The 20366-nt window shown below is 31.6% G+C and overlaps 1 protein-coding gene across 3 annotated transcripts in view; it reads right to left on the reverse strand.

The window, feature by feature from the left end:
* Positions 1-20366, reverse strand: part of LOC139488113 (polycystin family receptor for egg jelly-like) — a 51698-nt gene that overhangs the window by 10451 nt on the left and 20881 nt on the right. For 2 of the 3 annotated variants that reach the window (XM_071273504.1, XM_071273505.1), the window contains exons 16-27: positions 16431-16694; positions 15976-16145; positions 15072-15240; positions 13794-13879; positions 7746-7817; positions 6011-6136; positions 5162-5287; positions 4712-4808; positions 2521-2603; positions 1794-2042; positions 946-1354; positions 276-529 (exon numbers count right to left, since the gene is read on the reverse strand). In XM_071273504.1, coding sequence (XP_071129605.1) covers positions 276-529; positions 946-1354; positions 1794-2042; positions 2521-2603; positions 4712-4808; positions 5162-5287; positions 6011-6136; positions 7746-7817; positions 13794-13879; positions 15072-15240; positions 15976-16145; positions 16431-16694 — 2105 coding nt within the window. The remainder of the gene's footprint in view (positions 1-275; positions 530-945; positions 1355-1793; positions 2043-2520; positions 2604-4711; positions 4809-5161; positions 5288-6010; positions 6137-7745; positions 7818-13793; positions 13880-15071; positions 15241-15975; positions 16146-16430; positions 16695-20366) is intronic. The other variant, XM_071273506.1, reaches the window with a different exon arrangement.

Raw genomic sequence — 20366 nt, forward strand, 5'->3', positions numbered from 1 at the left:
ATGAATTTTGCCATCAATAAGAGGAATTTTGTGTATGAAAATTAAACGCGAAACTAAAAAAACATACAGTCTGCTTGTAGCACACGCAAAATAGTATAGCTATGCTGGGTTATATCATTCAAGCTCGCATTTTAAAGTTTTTATAGTGGATTGATATGATTAGCAACAGGTTGTGTTTATAAATTTAATTGTATATTATTTTATTTTTCAGCATTCGTATATATTTTCTGCAACAAATTATAATTGCTTTAAAAGACAATGTAATAAATACTTACATTACATCCATCGGTTTGCCACCTCTTGTTTGTTACACTGTAGTAGTTACACGATGCCGAGAACGTTGTTATTGTGTAGTTGGTTGTAAAAAAATTGTCTGCCTTAGGGAACGATGTTGGTATTAGATCCTTTGAACGGTATCTTTCAAGTTCATATGGTCGCACTTCACGGACTCCGATATAAACTTTTCCTTTATAACCATTAATTTCATCGCTACTTATAAAGCATTCGTTTGTTAATGAACCATCAGCCACTAAAAAAGAAACGGTAGATAACTTTAAAATTATATTTATCTCAATCTATAGTTATCTATTGGTAACACTTTGTATCTGGTTCTGGTAAATGTCGGCACTTTTTTCTTATGACTAAATCAAGTATATTATTGACGATAAATGTCTAATTTTCTTATCTCCTTACGTCTCTAGTATTTGTCTCTAATAAAATGATACATCTTCTTTTGGGGAAGAATTGCTTGTTGTCAACATATCAGTACTTGGTAAACAGTCAAACCAAAGAATAACACCGATTATAGTATTTAAACGGGAAAATGTGGGGTTTTTTTATTTAAAAAAAATAAATTTAAATTGCAGTTTCTTTATTAAAGATAGCAACCTCTCCCTAAAAAAAACAAATGCAGGCTTCGTTTACATATAACAACATGGCACTTACCTGAAGCTGCCCCAGTCGATGGTCCTACTAGACAGGTGAAATCAAATTCTCTTGACGTTATATTAGGAAAAGCTCCAAGTCGAATAACTAATGAAAACTGTGCAGAAGTGTCTTCTATATTTAGTGTAATATGAAGGGAACCTCTATCAAGCGTTATCTCTGTTGTGTGGTAATAGAAAAACTCCCAGTTTCTATCCGGAATGTACGGAGCCACGTACTCCGGTGTTGGTTTTGGCATCAGACGGTCAAGTGGGATATACAGTTCAATAGGATCAACATCTGGACTCAGATTTACTCCTATAGTAGATCCTGCGTCATCGTAGAAATCTATACTTATTGAACCACTGCGAGGTGAAATCTGAGAAGATGTTTCCGTATCCTGGTAAGGTGCATATGTGGTGAACTTAGTCTGTTAATACAAAAAAAACTTCCATTAAGATTATGTTTATTAGATCATAATATAATAGTGCTGGTAAACATGTTTTTTATTCGTTATATATGAATATTCATAAATATTGCATGCTGACCATATCTCTACAATTTGTTTTGAAAAAAAATCCTTTTCACCTGATAAATGCCATTATTTCATTCAGATATAAAATATTAGAAACCACAAAAACAAAGAGGGCATACACATAATCGTATAATGTCAACTTTGCCTAAAAGAACATCTAATCCATAACTCTGTTACTTTATTTTGTGACAGATAATTTTTGTAAAGCATAATGTTCAATAGTTTTAAAAAGGAGATAATATAAGTATAACAACGACAAAGAAAATATGATAAGCATGCATATCAACTCTATCATCAAAACAATATTTATGAAAGAGAAAGATGATAGCATTACCTGCATCATCACAGTTTTACTGTTATCACACGGAGCAGGTTGCATGTCACACCAAGTTGGTAGATCTACTTTAGCGTTGCCTACTTCTATAGATTTGTTTGCTAATTGTTCAGCACTATTCTTTTCAAACTGCACAGTCATTTTAGGAGTAGCAATTATAACTGGCTGTTCACCAGGTACCAATGTATCCTGTAGTACATTTCTAATAAGGTTCAAAATCCTCTTTTCTGTAGATTTGGTTTTAGCTGACTGAAATTATATATTTTGTAAAACACATAAACACTTTTATTAACTGAACGTTTAAGTCCATTTGATGATTTCTTTATCTTGTAAATTAATTAGTTAAAAATTAGAAAAAAATGTCGGTAAATTTCATAAGAAAAAACATTTTGGTAACAATACATATCCAAATTATATTTACATATAAAGTATATGTATTCTATAACCTTCGATAGCGATGCAAGTCTTTCTGAAAAGTCTTCATCAAGTTCACACAAACCAAAGATATAAAGCGTTGAAGTATAAAACCTTTTTTAATTTGTACTTGTTTGGCTTTCTAACTATTTTGATCTGAGCGTCACTGATGAGTCTTATGCAGACGAAACGCGCGTCTGATGTAATAAATTATAAGTGTGGTACCTTTGATAACTATTACTATAGCTACATTTATTTACCTTATTAGTCAACATACTACATATATTGTGTTTAAAACATTAATTGAACCTACTGTTCCTACTTGAACATCCTGGCTAGTATAGAGTAGTAACATGTCATCACCGTCTGATAAGTCAGTTAAACCGACTGGCATAGCTGAAAATAAACAATAAATTGTTAACAGCATGTCGAACTATATATAGGCAGACAATACCGCAAGATAATAATTAGAAAAACATATTCCAAGTTAAACAACTTTATTCAACATAATAACAATAATCCTTATATAACGTTTGTCTAGTGGAAAGATGCTCTTTCATTCACATTATAAATTTGTATTCTATTAAATGAAAGTGGTCTTTTAAAGATTTCTGTATGCTATGGGATTTTGTCAGTTTTTGAATAGACCTGTAAATGCTTATATATTTGTCTTTCCGTCTTTGTAAATATTTTTTTCGTTAGAAACTATAGCACAACTCCAAATTTTGACGAAACGTGTTTGGTTTTTGTCTGGCCGACACGAACAGCCAATTATGTAACTGCCATCAGATTTTTCGAACTCGGAATCATGTCTAGAAAAAAATGTAAAGAACACTTTTCGAAACATATTAAGCAGAAGATGCCAACAAAGAGACTCAACTCATACATAATAGTCAACTAAAGTCGAACGTACAAAGTCATCGTTGACAAACATCACCAGAAAAACGGTGTTAATAAGATTTTGCATCAGATGAAAAAGTAAAATAACAAAAATACCAAACTCCGAGGAAAATTCAAAACGGAAAGTCCCTAATCAAATGACAAAATCAAATGATAAAACACATCAAACAAATGAACAACAACTGTCATATTCGTATTGCATCAGATGAAAAGGTGTTATATTTCTAAGTTTTTTTCAACATATTGCATTTCTAACACTTAACGATTTGATTATTCTTATTTGCACGCAGAATATACAACTTATTCAAAAGAAACTCAGAAGAAAAGTGACAGGTGATACCAAAAGGATATTCAAACGCATAGCAATGGAAAATACTAAAAAAAAAAAGAATAAAATTTAAACAACAGCATACACAACACAAACAACTATTAACTGATCACTCCAAACCGCCATAAACACCTGGTGTGATCTCAGGTCTTCCGGAACGGCAAGTTGATCCATGTCCACATGTTGCATCCGTCGTTATGCGCATGGCAGTACATATTCGGTAATACGTTTTATTTGGTGGTAACATATTAGAGAAAAAAGTGACGGAATTGTTGAAAGGACAATTGGAATATATCTGTCGTCATTTTTGTGAAACAGATATTATATAACGGTCAAATACAAGGATTACATAAACTTCGCTAACTATACGACAAGGGTTTTGTTAGTAGCAGCATTCCTTTAAGGACATGCAAGCTTTAGAATATCGTATCAACTGAGAGAAATATACTCAATATGCAAAGGGCTGTATGAATGTTGCTTCATAAAAATGTAAATTTGGGAAGCTCACCTTAACTCTTTAATTGTAAACTTTTGTTCTCATTTCCAAATAAAGGCAACAGTAGTATACCGCTGTTCGAAATTCATAAATCGATTGAGGAAAAAAAAATCCGGGTTACAAACTAAAATTGAGGGAAACGCACCAAATATAAGAGGAGAACTACGACACAACAGAAACATAACATTAAAATGTAAAGCACACAGAAACGAACTATAATTTAACAATGTCCATTTTCCTGATTTGGTACACATGGTCAACTTCTGTATCAGATGTGTTCTTCATTGCAATTTTGATAAGATATATGCGATCACCATGTGAACCAATCTTATATTTATTTAAATAGAGGACATCATCTACTTAGTGAAAGGATAATGCTAGCTTCTTATTATTCTCCCTACAAAGCTGGTATGTGAAATCTCCATCATATATATGAAGGATCAAGTCGAAAAGAAATGGAGCCAAGTTGATTCAAATAGAAATGCCGAATGTTTGTTACCAAACACGTACAAGAAACGATAACGTTTACCTTGTGAAAAAATACCAACAGGTAATATATCATATCAAACATCTAAAATCTGATATATATTTTTACCTTATGTTGCCATTTTAAAGGAGTAAAATAACAATCCGAAATTTTATCAACTACAGATCTAGATCTTTCATTTGCAATGGTAATAAAACAATATTTATTTTCCTTCGTGTACCTGATCACAATCTCGTGTCTATTTTCTTGATTGTATTTGAAAGAGAACAAACACAATCAAATTGTTCATGTACCTTTTTTAGGAGATTCCAAATCTGTATCATAATGAGCGAACGGCTTAACTTTTTCTTTGTCCCCTGTCGTCGGGTTATTTTTGTGTACATTACCAGCCTATAAAAATAAAGAGAATATGTGTCTTGTTGAATAAGTTGGCTTGAAGTTTCAGTAATGAAAAATGTTCTTTATGAACAGATATATCACATTTATTCTTGGACTCACACTTTTTTTGTACTGAACTATAGATTTTTTTTCGGTGTTTGTCATATAACTTACTGGCACGGTAATGTTATGATACTTATTATTTTACAAATAAAACGTACAAATGTATGTATTATCTTTGACAGATAAATATAATGTGTATTGTCCTTTTTTTAATCAGATTCCTTTGTAAAAAGATTGCTTGGTAATTCAAATTCAAAATTATAAATGTGATGTATTTTGACGATTCAAAAATGAAACTATACCTCTTCTACGTTTGCCAATGCTGCCAAAACTCCCTCGCATGCCTCAATGGTTTCTTCCTTACTGCTTGTACTGGCTAGTTCTTCTAATTTATTTGTCATACTAACTGCTAAATCTGCAGCTTTTTCCTATCAAATGAAATAAAAACGCGTTAGATCTCAATTTCAATATGTAACTGCAATAGTTTTTTAAAATCAGGCCTCATGGTACAAGTCGGTTCTTTTTCGAATTTAATCATTTTTATCTCATAAGAATGTTTTCGATGTCTATATCTTAGAAATAATATATACCAGAAATGTAAAAAGTCGGAAAGCAATTTCTATTTTTTCAAAGATCCCACATATCCAGTTATGTTCAGTTGTGATTCATCACTGTTCTGGCATTGACACTACTGGGGTGAACTTTAGTGTTGACTTACGGTTGGTTTATGTTAAGCAAGAGATACTTATTGAAACTGATGAAAGCTTGTCTTGCTACTTGTAAAATCCATGCGATTAGCTCTTTTTTCTTTATAGTTTTTTTTTGTTTGTATATTGTCCTAGAAAGAGACTATTTCTCGCGTGTGTTCTTCTTATAACGATGGTGCAACTAGTTGATCAGCTCATCCTTCCAGAGCATATGTTATCATTCTAAGTGTTTGCCGGGGTTTATGTTACTCAGTCGTTAGTTTTCTATGTAGTGTTTTCTTTTCGCTATCTTTTGGGTTTTTTTTTCTATCAGAACCATTATTTCTTTTATTCAATTTTTCTGGTTAGTATTTATCCTGTAAATGTTATTTAACATAGTGTTACCCACTAAAGAGTTCAAGACACATGAAATAATCAATTTCAATATATTTTAAAATATTTTACCTGACAATCTCTTGCACAGTTTTCAGAAAACTGGGTCAATTCGGCCATTGTACTTCCCGTCAGTGCAATAGCACTTGTTGTTGCTATGGTACAGTTTTCAAGGGCTCCCAAAATTTGACTCGTGAACTAGATTTTAAAATATAAAACATTATCTTTAAATGACTAGTTGACTACAAAGGTCATATATCTCATTTTCGGATTTTCCCAAACAAGAAGAAAATATAAGTAATCGACAATAACAAGTGTTGTTTATTTGAAGTATTTTTGATGACATATAATTAAAAACTATGTGAAATGTATGCGTATAAATATACAATATTAAATCTATATTAAACAAATTCAATGAGGATTATACACTGAGGATGGGTAAGGTTTACCAGGTCCTTCAACAGTTTCGTGCCGAATACAAACAAGTCGATATGTTTTATTATTATGTTTATGCAGCAGCAGACTAAAAATAGGTACAATAAGGGGACATACAAACATAACCTTACTTCCCATCATTTCCTACCCACATATTGTAAGTAGTAGCGTGATATGAAATCGACATCAAATGAAATATCACTTTTATACTATATTTTGGTTAATAAAGGAAACAAAAAATGTGCTATTGCGGTATAAATCATATATCAAAATGACCTTTGTGTTCAGTCACTTTCGGACTATCCTAAAAGGGTTTTTCAAGTGTCATAGTAATATTAATTGTGACAAAGTTACAATAAAGTCCTCTTTTCCTCGAATGTGATACCACTGTGTTAGACTTATTCCTGGAATATGTACTTCTATGAACAATACGACGGTGCCACAAGATCTACTTACTCTAAAGGGCACCGGATTTGGTGATGATCGCATTGTTTGGACATTGTTTTGTAAACCGTTATTTGTCTTATAGTCGTTTTTCATATCATTTTCAAATTTTACGGACGCCATCACGAGTTGGTGATGGAATAACAGTTTCAAAGATGATATCGGATATGTTCCTTATATCGTAACTACAATACCCTTCCCTTTTCACGCATGTGACCTACCGAATTAGACTATTTACCGGATTTGTAATTACATAAGCAACACGACGGGTGCCACATGTGGAGCAGGATCTGCTTAACCTTCCAGAGCACATGAGATCACCCCCAGTTTTTGGTTGGGATCGTGTTGCTAGTCTTTAGTTTTCTATGTTGTGTCTTCTGCACTATTATTTGTCTGTTTGTCTTTTTATTTTTAGCCATGGTGTTGTCAGTTTATTTTCTATCTATGACTTTGACTTTCCCTCTGGTATCTTTCTTTCCTCTCTTTCAAAGCTTGTTTGCCTTGAATATAAGTTTCAATGTCCTTTTGTTATCTCCTGCCTCTATTTAAACCTTTTCCCGATTTCGTGTTTGTTGGAAAACTATGCAAATCAACCATATATGACGTATGAAGAGCTACCTTTATCAAATTAATGCAATGGAATTTTGCTATAAGTTCTTACCAATTGCACTTTATTTGGCGTTTAAAACTTTTTATTTCGAACAGCAATGAAGAGTCTTTTAGACAATTGAGAGTCTAGCGTACAAAATTTTTCGCCTTGTTTCTTTGATGAAATTTTTTAGGAGTAGAATGAATTCCAAAAACAAGCCCCAATGCAAATTCAAGAAGTGGAAGTCCATACAATCTGACAAATATCAAACGCTTTCAATCATCGGAGCAAGTAGACTTGAGGCTCTATTTTGTAAATGCCATTTATATTTGTACATACTTCTGCTCTTGTATTTCTTTTCGCTTCATATTCTTCTTTCAGCTTCTTTTCGGTATCAGGATCCATTGTTGTCTGAAAATTAATATATATTTACATTAAGTAAGTTGTCATCATTATCTAATATTTTTTTAAGTAATCAATTACAATGTCATGATGTATAATACATATACAACATAACTACAAGATAAGGCTCACGTTATTGACAGTTTAAAATTGAAATTTTAGTGCTGTAATTTTGAAAGTCCTTACCGACTAAGGCTTTTCAATTGAAAAAAATGAATGTGGAAGACCAAACATTTTTAAGGTAATGCGTAATATTCTTTATTTTGATTTTTAATGTTGATTCGAGTATGTCGAGTGCTGTAAAATTAAACTGAACATTTCTATATGTTATTGTAAGTAAAAATGCTTCAAATTTGAAGTGACTTTTGATTTTGTCGCTATGTGACATTATCCTTCTTAGAATTAATTCTTTGTAATAATTAATTTCTATCTTAATGTCGCTTTTTGGAAAGGGCCTCAGTCGCCGAGTGATCTAAGTAGTAATTACTGTATCACTAGCAAATCAACACTAAGGTTGTAAGTTTGCGGGTGCACTCGACTCCAATCTTAATTGACAAGGATTGCCAGTTTTCCTATCGAAGGTCAGTGGTTTTCTCGGGTCATTCCGGCTTCCTCCACAAATAAAAGCTGTCCGCCACGAAATAGATTTAAACCGTTGCTTAAAAGAGGCGTTAAAACACAAAAAATAAAAAATAAATGCATCTTATAATTATTTCTTTATGATATTTAATATCTATCTTAATTAGGTCTTTCCACTTTCCCGTGGAAAGACCTATTGGATTTCTTCTGATTATTAGGTCTTTCCACTTTTCCGTGGAAAGACCTATTGGTTTTCTTCTGATTATTAGGTCTTTCCACTTTTCCGTGGAAAGACCTATTGCTTTTCTTCTGATTATTATTAGGTCTTTCCACTTTTCGTGGAAAGACCTTTTGTTTTTCTTCTGATTATTTTTTTTTTTTTTTTTTTTTTTTCTTCTGCCGTCTGAGATGCTTTTTTGTCTTACAACATATCGAATGGATTTTTTGGCCAATGATGTTGTACAGTAATGGGGGTTTCAAAACTCACCCTGTGGGACCGAGCACTTATTCTTATAGGAGTTATCTCCCCGCGTCCTTTTTTTCTTGTTATCGCTATATCTCTAAAACCGTAAAAATTTTTAGCAAACTGTTTTCACCAAATTGTTTGTCTACTCTTGAGAAGGATTTGGTGTATTTTGACTTGACTGATCGAAAGACATCTTATGGGAGTTATTTCCCTTTGAAAATTTAAGATAGGCGATTTGTTGGATAAATTCATACGTTATAAGTCGTAGAGGCCTACAGTCTTTTGATATGAAATCCTTGGTCCATTTGAAGGAAATTGAGGTCAAGGTCAAAGGTCAAGGTCATGTTCTAAATTTTGAATTTTGCTTGTTATCGTTATACCACAGAAACTGTGACAGAAAATGATATGATGTGTTTGCCAAATAACTGTTTACAATAAGGCGCAACTTCAACCTATTTCAGTCAGTGTTTTGGTTAACCCTAATAGGAGTTTTCTCCCCTTATGTATTTCAAATCAGTATTTCTCCACAACCATACAAGTGATTGACCTCCAGTCTTCCGTTTTGAGTTCACTGACCTATGACCTTGAAATTGAGATCAAGGTCAAAGGTCAAGGTCAAGTTCTAAATTTTGAATTTTGCTTGTTATCGTTATGCCACAGAATCTGTGACAGTAAATTATATGATGTGTTTGCCAAATAACTGTTTACAATAAGGCGCAACTTCAACCTATTTCAGTCAAAGTGTTTTGGTTAACCCTTATAGGAGTTTTCTCCCCTTATGTATTTCAAATCAGTATTTCTCCACAACCATACAAGTGATTGACCTCCGGTCTTCCGTTTTGAGTTCACTGACCTATGACCTTGAAATTGAGATCAAAGTCGAGGGTCAAGGTCATGTTATAAATTTTGAATTTTGCTTGTTATCGTTATTCAAAAGAAACTGTTACAGTAAATAATATGATTTGTTTGCCAAGTTACTGTTTACAAAAAGGCACAACTTCAAACTATTTCAGTCGAAGTGTTTGGGTTAACCCTTGTAGGAGTTTTCTCCCCTTATGTATTTAAAATCAGTATTTCTCCACAACCGTACAAATGGTTGACCTGGGGTCTTTTGATTTGAGATCACTGACCTATGACCTTGAAATTGAGATCAAGGTCAAAGGTCAATTTGACGTTCTAGATTTTGACCTTTGCTAAAAATTATTTTCTGTTCTTGATAAAACAATTAAGTGTTCTACATAAACCTTTTAATCTTATTTTTTTATATCAATTTGAAGAACTAAATTACATCAACAAGGAGTAACATTTTCTAACATCCTTTTTTAAATTGCATTCTTATTATCGAGGTGGAAAGACCTTCAATTGTTCTCTGAAGAATTGGTTTTTAATTATTTTTTTTTTCTTCCGCCAACATTTTTTTCCTTCGCTGTTTTTTTGTTTCGCAAGATGTCGCTTAGATATTTGGAATATGATATCGAACAGTTTATGCGCTTTTGAACCTGACCCTGTGAAACCAAATACTTTCCTATATAAGAGTTATCTCCCCGTACACTGTTTTTCTTGTTATCGCTTAATCTTCGCAACGGTATAAGAAACCGACAAATTTATTTTACCAAATTGCTCGTTATATCCTCAGGATGATTTGATTAATTTTGACCGAAGCTATCCGGAGACTCCATATGAGAGTTATTTCCCCTTTTATATTTGATATAAGTGATATGCATTTTTAACTGGAAAACCATAAGTGGTAGAGGCCTAGGGTCTTTTGATTTGAGGTCCTTGGTCCTAAAAAATGAAAATGAGGTCAAGGTCAAAGATCAAGGTCATGATTAAAATTTTGATTTTGGCTTGTTATCTCTTATTTTCAGAAATCATATAAGATATCAACAAAATATTTTCACACAATTGTTAGTTACGACATGTCGTAACACATTCATTTTAGTCAAAAAGGGTACGTAGACATTTGACGCGAGTTTTCCCCCTTTTTAAATCTAATATCATAAGTATGGTAATATAACTCATTAACAATATACAGTAGAGGACTAGAGTCTTTTGATTTGAGGTCCTTGGTTTACGACCTTGAAATTGAGCTCAAGGTCATATGCTAATTAAACGTTCTAGATTTTGACCTTTGCTTTTACCTCATATGTACACATGATAAAGCCATGGGACTTTTTGCATTCAGTTGTAAGCAATGTGACCTGAAAAAACACAACCGGAAGTGACCTTTTGTAAACCGGAAGTAGCTATTTTTTGTACTAAATCAATGTAAAAGTATATGGAACCATATATTTTTGGAATCAGTGTCAAGTAAACTATCAAACAATACCGGAAGTAAACTTTTTAAACCGGAAGTAAAAGATTATCTCCCTTTTCTGTATATTTTTTTTATAGAAACCATATATTTTTGGAATAAGCGTTGAATAAGCTGTCATTTGACGCTAAAATTGACATTTAAAACCAAATTTTAATATTTTCATATAAAAAAAGGTGTAAACTGGTGGAAAGACCATCAATGGTTCTCTGAACAATTGGTTTTTAATTATTATTTTTTTTCTTCCGCCTAATTTTCTTTCCTTCGCTAACTTTTTGTTTCACAAGTTGTCACTTAGATATTTTGTATATGATATCGAAGAGTTAATACGCTTTTGGAACTGACACCGCGTAACAAAAATCTTTTCCATGTAAGAGTTATCTCCCCGAACACTGTTTTTCTTGTTATCACTTACATGTCGCAACCGTATAAGAAACCAACAAATTTATTTTACCAAATTGCTCGTTATATCCCCAGGATGAAATAAATAATTTTAGTCGAAGCTATCCGGAGACTCCATATAAGAGTTATCCCCCCTTTTGTATATGATATAACTGATTTGCATTTCTAACTGGTAAACGATAAGTGACGTAGGCCTAGGGTCTTTTGATTTGAGGTCCTTGGTTAAAAAAAATAAAAATGAGGTCAAGGTCAAAGGTCAAGGTCATGTTCAAAATTTTGACTTTGGCTTGTTATCGCTCATTTTCAGAAATCTTATAACATATCGACAAAATATTTTCACACAATTGTTAGTCGCGACATGTAGTTACACGTAAGTTTTAGTCAAAAGGGTACGTAAATATTTGATGTTAGTTTTCCCCCCTTTTATATCTAATATCAGTCGTATGGTAATATAACTCATTAACAATATAAAGTAAAGACCTAGAGTCTTTTGATTTGAGGTCCTTGGTTTATGACCTTGAAATTGAGCTCAAGGTCATATGTTAATTTAACATTCAAGATTTTGACCTTTGCTTTTATCTCATATGTATTCATGTTAAAGCTATTAGACTTTTTGCATTAGGTTGCAAGCAATATGACGATGAAAAAGCTAACCGGAAGTGACCTTTTGCAAACCGGAAGTAGCTAGTTTTTGTAATAAATTATTGAAAAGTATGTAAAACCATATATTTTTGGAATCAGCGTCAAGTAATCGATAAGACAGTTCCGGAAGTAACATATTTTGAACCGGAAGTAGAAAATTATCTCCCTTATTTATATCTTTTTGTATATAAACATTATATTTTTGGAATCAGCGTACAATAAGTTGTCATTTGACGCTGAAATTGACATTTAAAACCAAATTTTAATATTTTCATATAAAAAAAATCATTACTGGTGGAAAGACCATCAATGGTTCTCTGAACAATTGGTTTTTAATTATTATTATTATTATTTTTTTTCTTCCGCCAAATTTTTTTTCCTTCGCAGTTTTTTTGTTTCGCAAGATGTCGCTTAGACATATGGTACATGATACCGAACAGTTATTACGCTTTTGTAACTGACACCGCGTAACCAAAATCTTTTCAATGTAAGAGTTATCTCCCCGAACACTGTTTTTCTTGTGATCGCTTAATATTCGCAACCGTAAAAGAAACCGACAAATTTATTTTACCAAATTGCTCGATATATCCTCAGGATGATTTGATTTATTTTGACCGAAGCTATCCGGAGACTCCATATGAGAGTTATTTCCCCTTTTATATTTGATATAACTGATATGCAATTTTAACTGGAAAACCATAAGTGTTAGAGGCCTGGGGTCTTTTGTTTTGAGGTCCTTGGTCCAATAAAATGAAAATGAGGTCAAGGGCAAGGGTCAAGGTCATGATTAAAATTTTGATTTTGGCTTGTGATCTCTTATTTTCAGAAATCATATAAGATATTGACAAACTATTTTCATAAAATTGTTAGTTATGACATGTAGTAACACATACATTTTAGTCAAAAGGGTACGTAGACATTTGACCCGAGTTTTCCCCCTTTTTATATCTAATATCATACGTATGGTAATATAACTCATGAACAATATAAAGTAGAGGACTAGAGTCTTTTTATTTGAGGTCCTTGGTTTATGACCTTGAAATAGAGCTCAAGGTCATATGCTAATTAAACGTTCTAGATTTTGACCTTTGCTTTTACCTCAAATGTACACATGAGAAAGCCATGGGACTGTTTGCATTAAGTTGTAAGCAACATGACCTTAAAAAGCACAACCGGAAGTGACCTTTTGTAAACCGGAAGTAGCTATTTTTTGCACTAAATCAATGTAAAAGTATATAGAACCATATATTTTTGGAATCAGTGTCAAGTAAACTATCAAACAATGCCGGAAGTAAACTTTTTAAACCGGAAGTAAAAGATTATCTCCCTTTTCTATTTTTTTTATATATACCATATATTTTTGGAATAAGCGTTCAATAAGCTGTCATTTGACGATAAAATTGACATTTAAAACCAAATTTTAATATTGTTATATAAAAAAAAGGTCTTAACTGGTGGAAAGACCATCAATGGTTCTCTGAACGATTGGTTTTTAATTGTGCTTGTATTTTGTCATGTATTTAAAAGTTTCAAAATAAAGCAATCTTAAATCTGTGTAAGAAAATCTACTGAGATAACATACTGTTGTAAAAGCACTAGATCTGTCAGTGTAATCTGGTCCCATTCCTGTAGAAGTTTCCCGAGCTGCTATATCTAAGTTATCATATTCTGCAAAAGTGTGTATAATGGTATTAGAAAATGATTAAATTATGATAATTATCTGTTACTAAATATAAAATTTTATACAAATATATCTTAGTATTTCAAGCTTTTATAGACTATTTTGTGACGATACTTTATCATTTTCCGGGGATAACAAAACACATCATGTTTTAACAGAATGAGCATATTCAGGAGGGGCAATTAAGATGAGGGATACGTTGCATAAGCTCAGAAAAAAAAACCAGGAAGCACTTTAACAATATCGTGACAACAATTAAGACGTTTATGGTATATGATGGGGATCCGAACAGCTTTAATATATTGAATAATTAGTTATAAAAGGCGCGTAGAAAATATATGTTGTGCAAAATAAAGGTCTTATCGTGTTAATTAAGATTATGCTAGTATAATGTTTAAAGGTTAATATCTGGAGCATTTTGACATTATATTATACGGCAGGTGATGCATACACCGCGATCAAAACATATTAATAGTTTTTAAGGTTAACAAAAAATTGTGTTGCACTTTAAAATTGTATTCCATTGTACTATTCCTTATATAGAAAACAAGTAACGACATTTGTATTTCAAAAACAAATATATTTAAACTTGTACTCAATAACCAATAATGGAAAAAAAAATGTGCACAACATTGAATATACAATGTAACTGAATCATGCACATGTGCGTGTGTGTTATTTATAGCCATGTGATCAATGTGGATATGAAGTGTTAACATGCCAAAAATATTGTGCTTTTTGTGATGTGTGCTGTACATTTGTAGTGATATGACATTATCGTATAATTCATGCCATTTCATTTGTAATTAATTACAAAACCAGTAACATTGCCGATACTAAATGATTAAAATATTGCCAAAAAAATTATGATTATTTATTTTTTTATTTATAATGATTTTTGTTTTTACCTTTTTAAGTCAAAAAGTAACTGCAATGTTACATATGTATTTCTCAATAACCCGACTTTTGTATTATTCATGCCGTACTAAGTTAATTATTTCATCCTTGTCAGGTTATATTTTTAACATGCACCTTACCTCTCTGGAGAAAACTGTGAAATAACTAAGAATAACATCATAAGAATCATCTGAAACAGTCAAATAATTTATTAACACAATATATGTATACAGTAAATAATCGCGTGTTATATAACAAACAAGCAAATCATGCAATGCAAACCTAGTGAATCATTCTGACTGGCCATACTTATGAGGGTGCTGTATGCTAGAGCTAAGCTGTTTATACTATTAACATTCCCTTCAGCTGCTACTTTGTCGAAGGAATCAGCGATGTTGTTCTCCATTGTTTTGAAGAGTTCAGTTACATTTCCAAGTGGAAGTGGATTAACCTAACAATCAATTAAAAAAATACATTCTTTTAGATAATGACATCAAAATCATAAGATAGTGTTATCCGTTAAACTGTACATTTTAAACAAACCATAGTTTCTTTGAACATGTAACCTACACATAATATTTCTGTTATCAAACGTAGGTTGCTTTACCCTTGGGTAACCTTGAACTAACAGGGTTTTGATTGTTTTTTATGGCCATGTATTGATTTTGATTTTATCTTTAGATTTCCAAATAAGTAATAGCACCAAGATTTCGGAATCACATAGCTACCATAGTTTTATGTTTTTACTTTTGCCTTCATTTAAGTGGATTATCAATCCCTGTGGTACCTGCCACCTACATCGGTACTTGCATGGTTAATTGGATGATGTTTTATTTTGATGTCTAATTCTAAATTATGTACTTCTTAAAGGTAGTTAAGATTCCTTCAGGAAAAATTGTTTTAAGACGATTTATATTAAGGCTGTTTGGTTTTAAGCTTTTATTAAACTGTTCAAAGATACCAAGCTTATACTTTAGTATGTCAAGCGCAGGTTTCGTCTACATATCAAAAACTTCATTGACCAAAAACTTTAACCTGAAGCGGATTGGGAAAGACTAACGAACGGCCGCACAAACCGAAAACAACATAATGCCTCTTAGTTGTGATTAGAAAAAGAAGTGAAGGGGTAAGTATGTTTGACCCCCCATCTAAACAATTAAAGACATAAATAAACCACTCGTAGTACCTGAACTTCCCCTAGATCAAATGTCATAAAGGATCCAGTTTTGTCCTTTATCCTAACATAGCATAACATTTTATAGTCGTCATATTCCGGTCCTAATGGCATATCTCCATGGTAGAAATTATCACTTCCAAAATATATCTGTTTTAAAACTTGATCCTCCTTAAATTTACCTGAAACAAAATCAACAATTAGTCCTCAACATGGACTTTATCGGTAAAATGGGTAATGTACAGTAAAAAGTGCAAAATACAGATGTTTTAATTTATTTATTTAGTAAAAAAATTCTAAATCTAACTACATAAACAATATTTAGATCATAACGTTTTAAAATTGGAAGATGTTTATATATGGACATATTTACCATGAAATTGTAGATTCCTTATTCCAACTGCATGTAACGAATGTCTTTTAAATATACATTATTTTTGTTTTTGTTTTTTTTTTTAAAAACTTACAATACATCTGATATTCTGCAATACCATCTTCGTCTGTCCATCCGCTGCACGTTATGTCAAATTTCTGAGTCTGTAAAACAGTGCCTACTTTTGGAGTTATCGAACATGTTCCGCCACTAGGTGGTTTGTTGAGTATCAAGTTGGTAAATGCTGTTCCACTATCTCCAGCACTAGTGGTAGCAGATATTGACACTTGATATTGGGTGACGTCTGGATTCAAACTGAATAGTTCCTTTCGTATTGCAATATTCATAGAGTTGATGCCTAAAACCGAAGTTAACTTATTATATTTCATTATCATATATAAACATATATCATAAAAATGAATACAAAAAATTGCATTTAGCATCCAGATTTGACGGTGACTCTAATATCATTGTCTGTAGAATCTTTCTTGTAAAATCATAAAACTTCATGAAAAAGGTTTTTATTATAATGTTGTTGTTGGTCATACCGGAATATGTTTATTGGAATAAAACCATTTGCTCATTTTTTAGTTTAAAGTAATATTAAAATGTGTATTCTATTATAATACTTCATTTAACATTTTGTACAATTTCTTTTTTGCATTGTCTATCTTTTATGTGACCATCTGAGAGTTACTGTGAAAAACATCCACTTATACTTTATTGTAGGACGACATTATTTGATGTCTCACGCGGCAGAATAAGTGCTTTAGCCCTTGCTCTCTGCAACTGCGCGATTTCTATGATACAGTATCGTTTGTTATTGCCTTCCCAATACTAGTGTTTTCTGTTCCATTATACTGGCATTATACAGTGAAATGCTTCTCCTATAATTTTGTATTGCTAACAATTATTTTTGTACCTGTTAGTCAACTCATCGCGAGTTTTCGTGTGTCTGTGTCGTAGCGTCGGTGGCTTTTTGTCGAAATATATGATGCCATTTCATAAATATGAAGTTAATGGCAGACCTATGATGGTTTCTGATAAGTTCATTTTCATATCCATGAAGACTCTGTACGTGATTACGTGAGAAGCCTGGTTTTTGTAGACCTATGTTAACCTCAAGGTTTCGATTTATTTTTACGGGTTTTTTCATTGATGGTTAGCCAAAACCTCATATTAGTCAAGATCATATCATTTTTCGTAATAATATATTTTTAGTTTCCGTGATTTCAAACTTGTATCTTTTATCAATAGTGCATATCATTAATGAAGCTATACTGTGAAACTGAAATCCAAGGCAGAATCCAATTAAAAAGACATATTGAAGTCCCAATGGTGGTCTTTTCTGCTCTTTGGTCAGTTTGTTGTCTCTTTGACACATTCCCCGTTTCCATTTTAAATATCATAATAATAATAAGTACTATATTTCGTTTGTATTGGTTTTTTTGTTTTGTTGGTTTTTTTTATTTGAAAATTATTTAGAACTGCTGTCCTGAAAATTTTATATAAGCATAAACATTCAAAACTCTTGAATAAGCCTTATTTTCATTTGCTTTCCATTTTTTCTTTATCTATATTCATGTAAATATTGTCAAATGTCAGATCTGGTATATGGACATGAATTTAATTTGTTACTTTGAATTTTGGTAAATAAATTGAGAGCTGACTTGCTACAATTGGAAATTGCCACATCACAAAAATGGATTCACTTATAATGGATGCATGTAATGATGGAAGGGCAAAAATAATTTGAATGTATTTTATGTTATATCAGTCCCGGTTCTATTCTGTCATTTTACAAAACTGATTGATAAATTACTTCGGTCAGGAAAAGAAGTAATCATAAAGAGTACATAATTATATTTCAGTTCATTTTTAAATCATTGGTGAAATGCTTCTTTCTAATAATGTGTTTGGTTTTGCCATCAATGCAAAATATATTTAAATTTATGCATGCTTAAAATATTATATCGGCATTAAGGTAGCACAATACAAAGATTTTTTTACTTCCAATCACTAACCTTTGAAATGCTGTAACTTTCTTATTAATGCATAGAAAATAATAAAAGAGGTATATATAGATAGATAAAAGATTAATCTTTTAAATGAATGCAATATTTTTTTTATGCAATCATTATGTAATCAATTATTATGTAATTAGTGGCAAAACCTGGGTAAGTTCACTTGAATGAATTTAGCTCTACCATCTCTTTAACTATACAGAAAATTTTAACGGAATCTTAATCAACACATCATGGGCTTCAAAAGGGTGTCTCAGATTGTCTCTATGGTGTTCCATTCTCTCATAAATCTCTAATTAGTGTAAACATCCTAGCCACATAAAAGAAGATCATGTTCAATTAGGTGTAAAATTTGTTCTATACATTCTATCTGAAATCTGAGACACCCTTTTGCAGATGATGGCCATAGGAACAACATATAATAAAATCAACCCTCTAGGGATACCTATGCAGAAGCTAATTTCATTTGAAAGTGGAAATTTGGTGAAAAATATTTTAGACACAGTTAACATTATAATTGGTTATATAATTGTTGCATAATACTAACATTGCATTTATTTGAAAGAGTAATCTGTTAGCTATCCAAAACTACCACTTTTATAAATTTTCAAGCATTATTAAGAAAGTTACAGCATTTTAAAACTTGGGAGTTGAAGTTATAAAATCTTTGTATTGTGCTACCTTAAAAGGGGTATTGATACAAGAAAAATGAACGATTTAATCTTTGAGGCATATTAATCTTATCTGAATTAACTTTTAACTGTTGATCATATCGAGCTTATATTTTTGAATGCTTAAAATTGCTTTTATGCAACAAAAATACTTTAAAAATGTCTTCATTGCGAAATTATTCAAAATATACACGACTCATAAACGCGTATAACTGTGATTCAATGTTAATAATACATTTCAGTTATAAATACATGTTCCTGTTTTAAAGATTACATTAGTTGATATGAGACATCTTCTTTGCCGAAAAGATAAAAAAAAAAATTAAGCATGTTATAAAGCAATGATATTGTTTCTTCAACTAAAGCATATCAAAATTGTATCTATTAAAGATAAATTGTGCGACAACATAAACAATATGCCGATAGACGACAAAAAAGCAAATAACATAAATATAAAAGCAGGGATAACTGATTACTCACCTTATCTATAATATCACTACGTTTTATTAAACATTCAGCAAATTGGCCAAATAATCAAATGCTCAAATGATAAATAAAAAAGCCTTTCTTTTGTTGCTCATTCCTAAATGTTAAGGACAAGTTCTCACAATGAAGTTTTTTATGGCAACTTGTGCATATTTTACTTCAATTTACTTCAAAAACACTTGGGCCTGTCCAAAGTCAATAACTAGTCAGTAGTTGTTTCAGATATATCTGAATATCTATATTATTAAAGGAAGTTTGTGTTGCAAGCAAAATCTTGTATCGTTTCTGATTTATTTTTTTAATAACGGTTCTAGGTATTTAAAGACCCTTATCTAGTTTTGAAATTGTTTGTGCTAGTTGCTTGGTCATTGACTTATACCCATATCAATTCATATGTTAGACATAAATCAAAAATATTAAAACTGATTTTATACATACGAATATGAAGGATATTGGTAAATAGATTCATTCAAGTCTAAAGTTTAAAAATCAAAAAGGTGAAACGATCACCTTATCATAATTGCATCCTTTTTGACGAAAAATGTTTCAAATTTTGCACATTACTTTATTGGTTATATAAAATTTATGTTCGATGGATTTCTGTCTAAGGTTGTTTGGTGATCATAATGTAAAAGGTTAGGAAAAAAGACAACATTGGTAACACACTTCAAAGATTTTGGCAAAAAATATATGGTTGCAAACAGCGCAACTTGCAGCAGCGTAAAAGTCGAAAACAACACTTCAAAATGTTATGCTTTCAAAGCGCTTGTCTAGACTTACCCACTCAAGGGACACTTAAAGTCAAAACTTTTAAAGGTACTGAATTAAACTAAGAGCTATTCGACCAAA

Source organism: Mytilus edulis, chromosome 9 (assembly GCF_963676685.1).
Source record: "Mytilus edulis chromosome 9, xbMytEdul2.2, whole genome shotgun sequence".
Classification (NCBI taxonomy): Eukaryota; Metazoa; Mollusca; class Bivalvia; order Mytilida; family Mytilidae; genus Mytilus; species Mytilus edulis.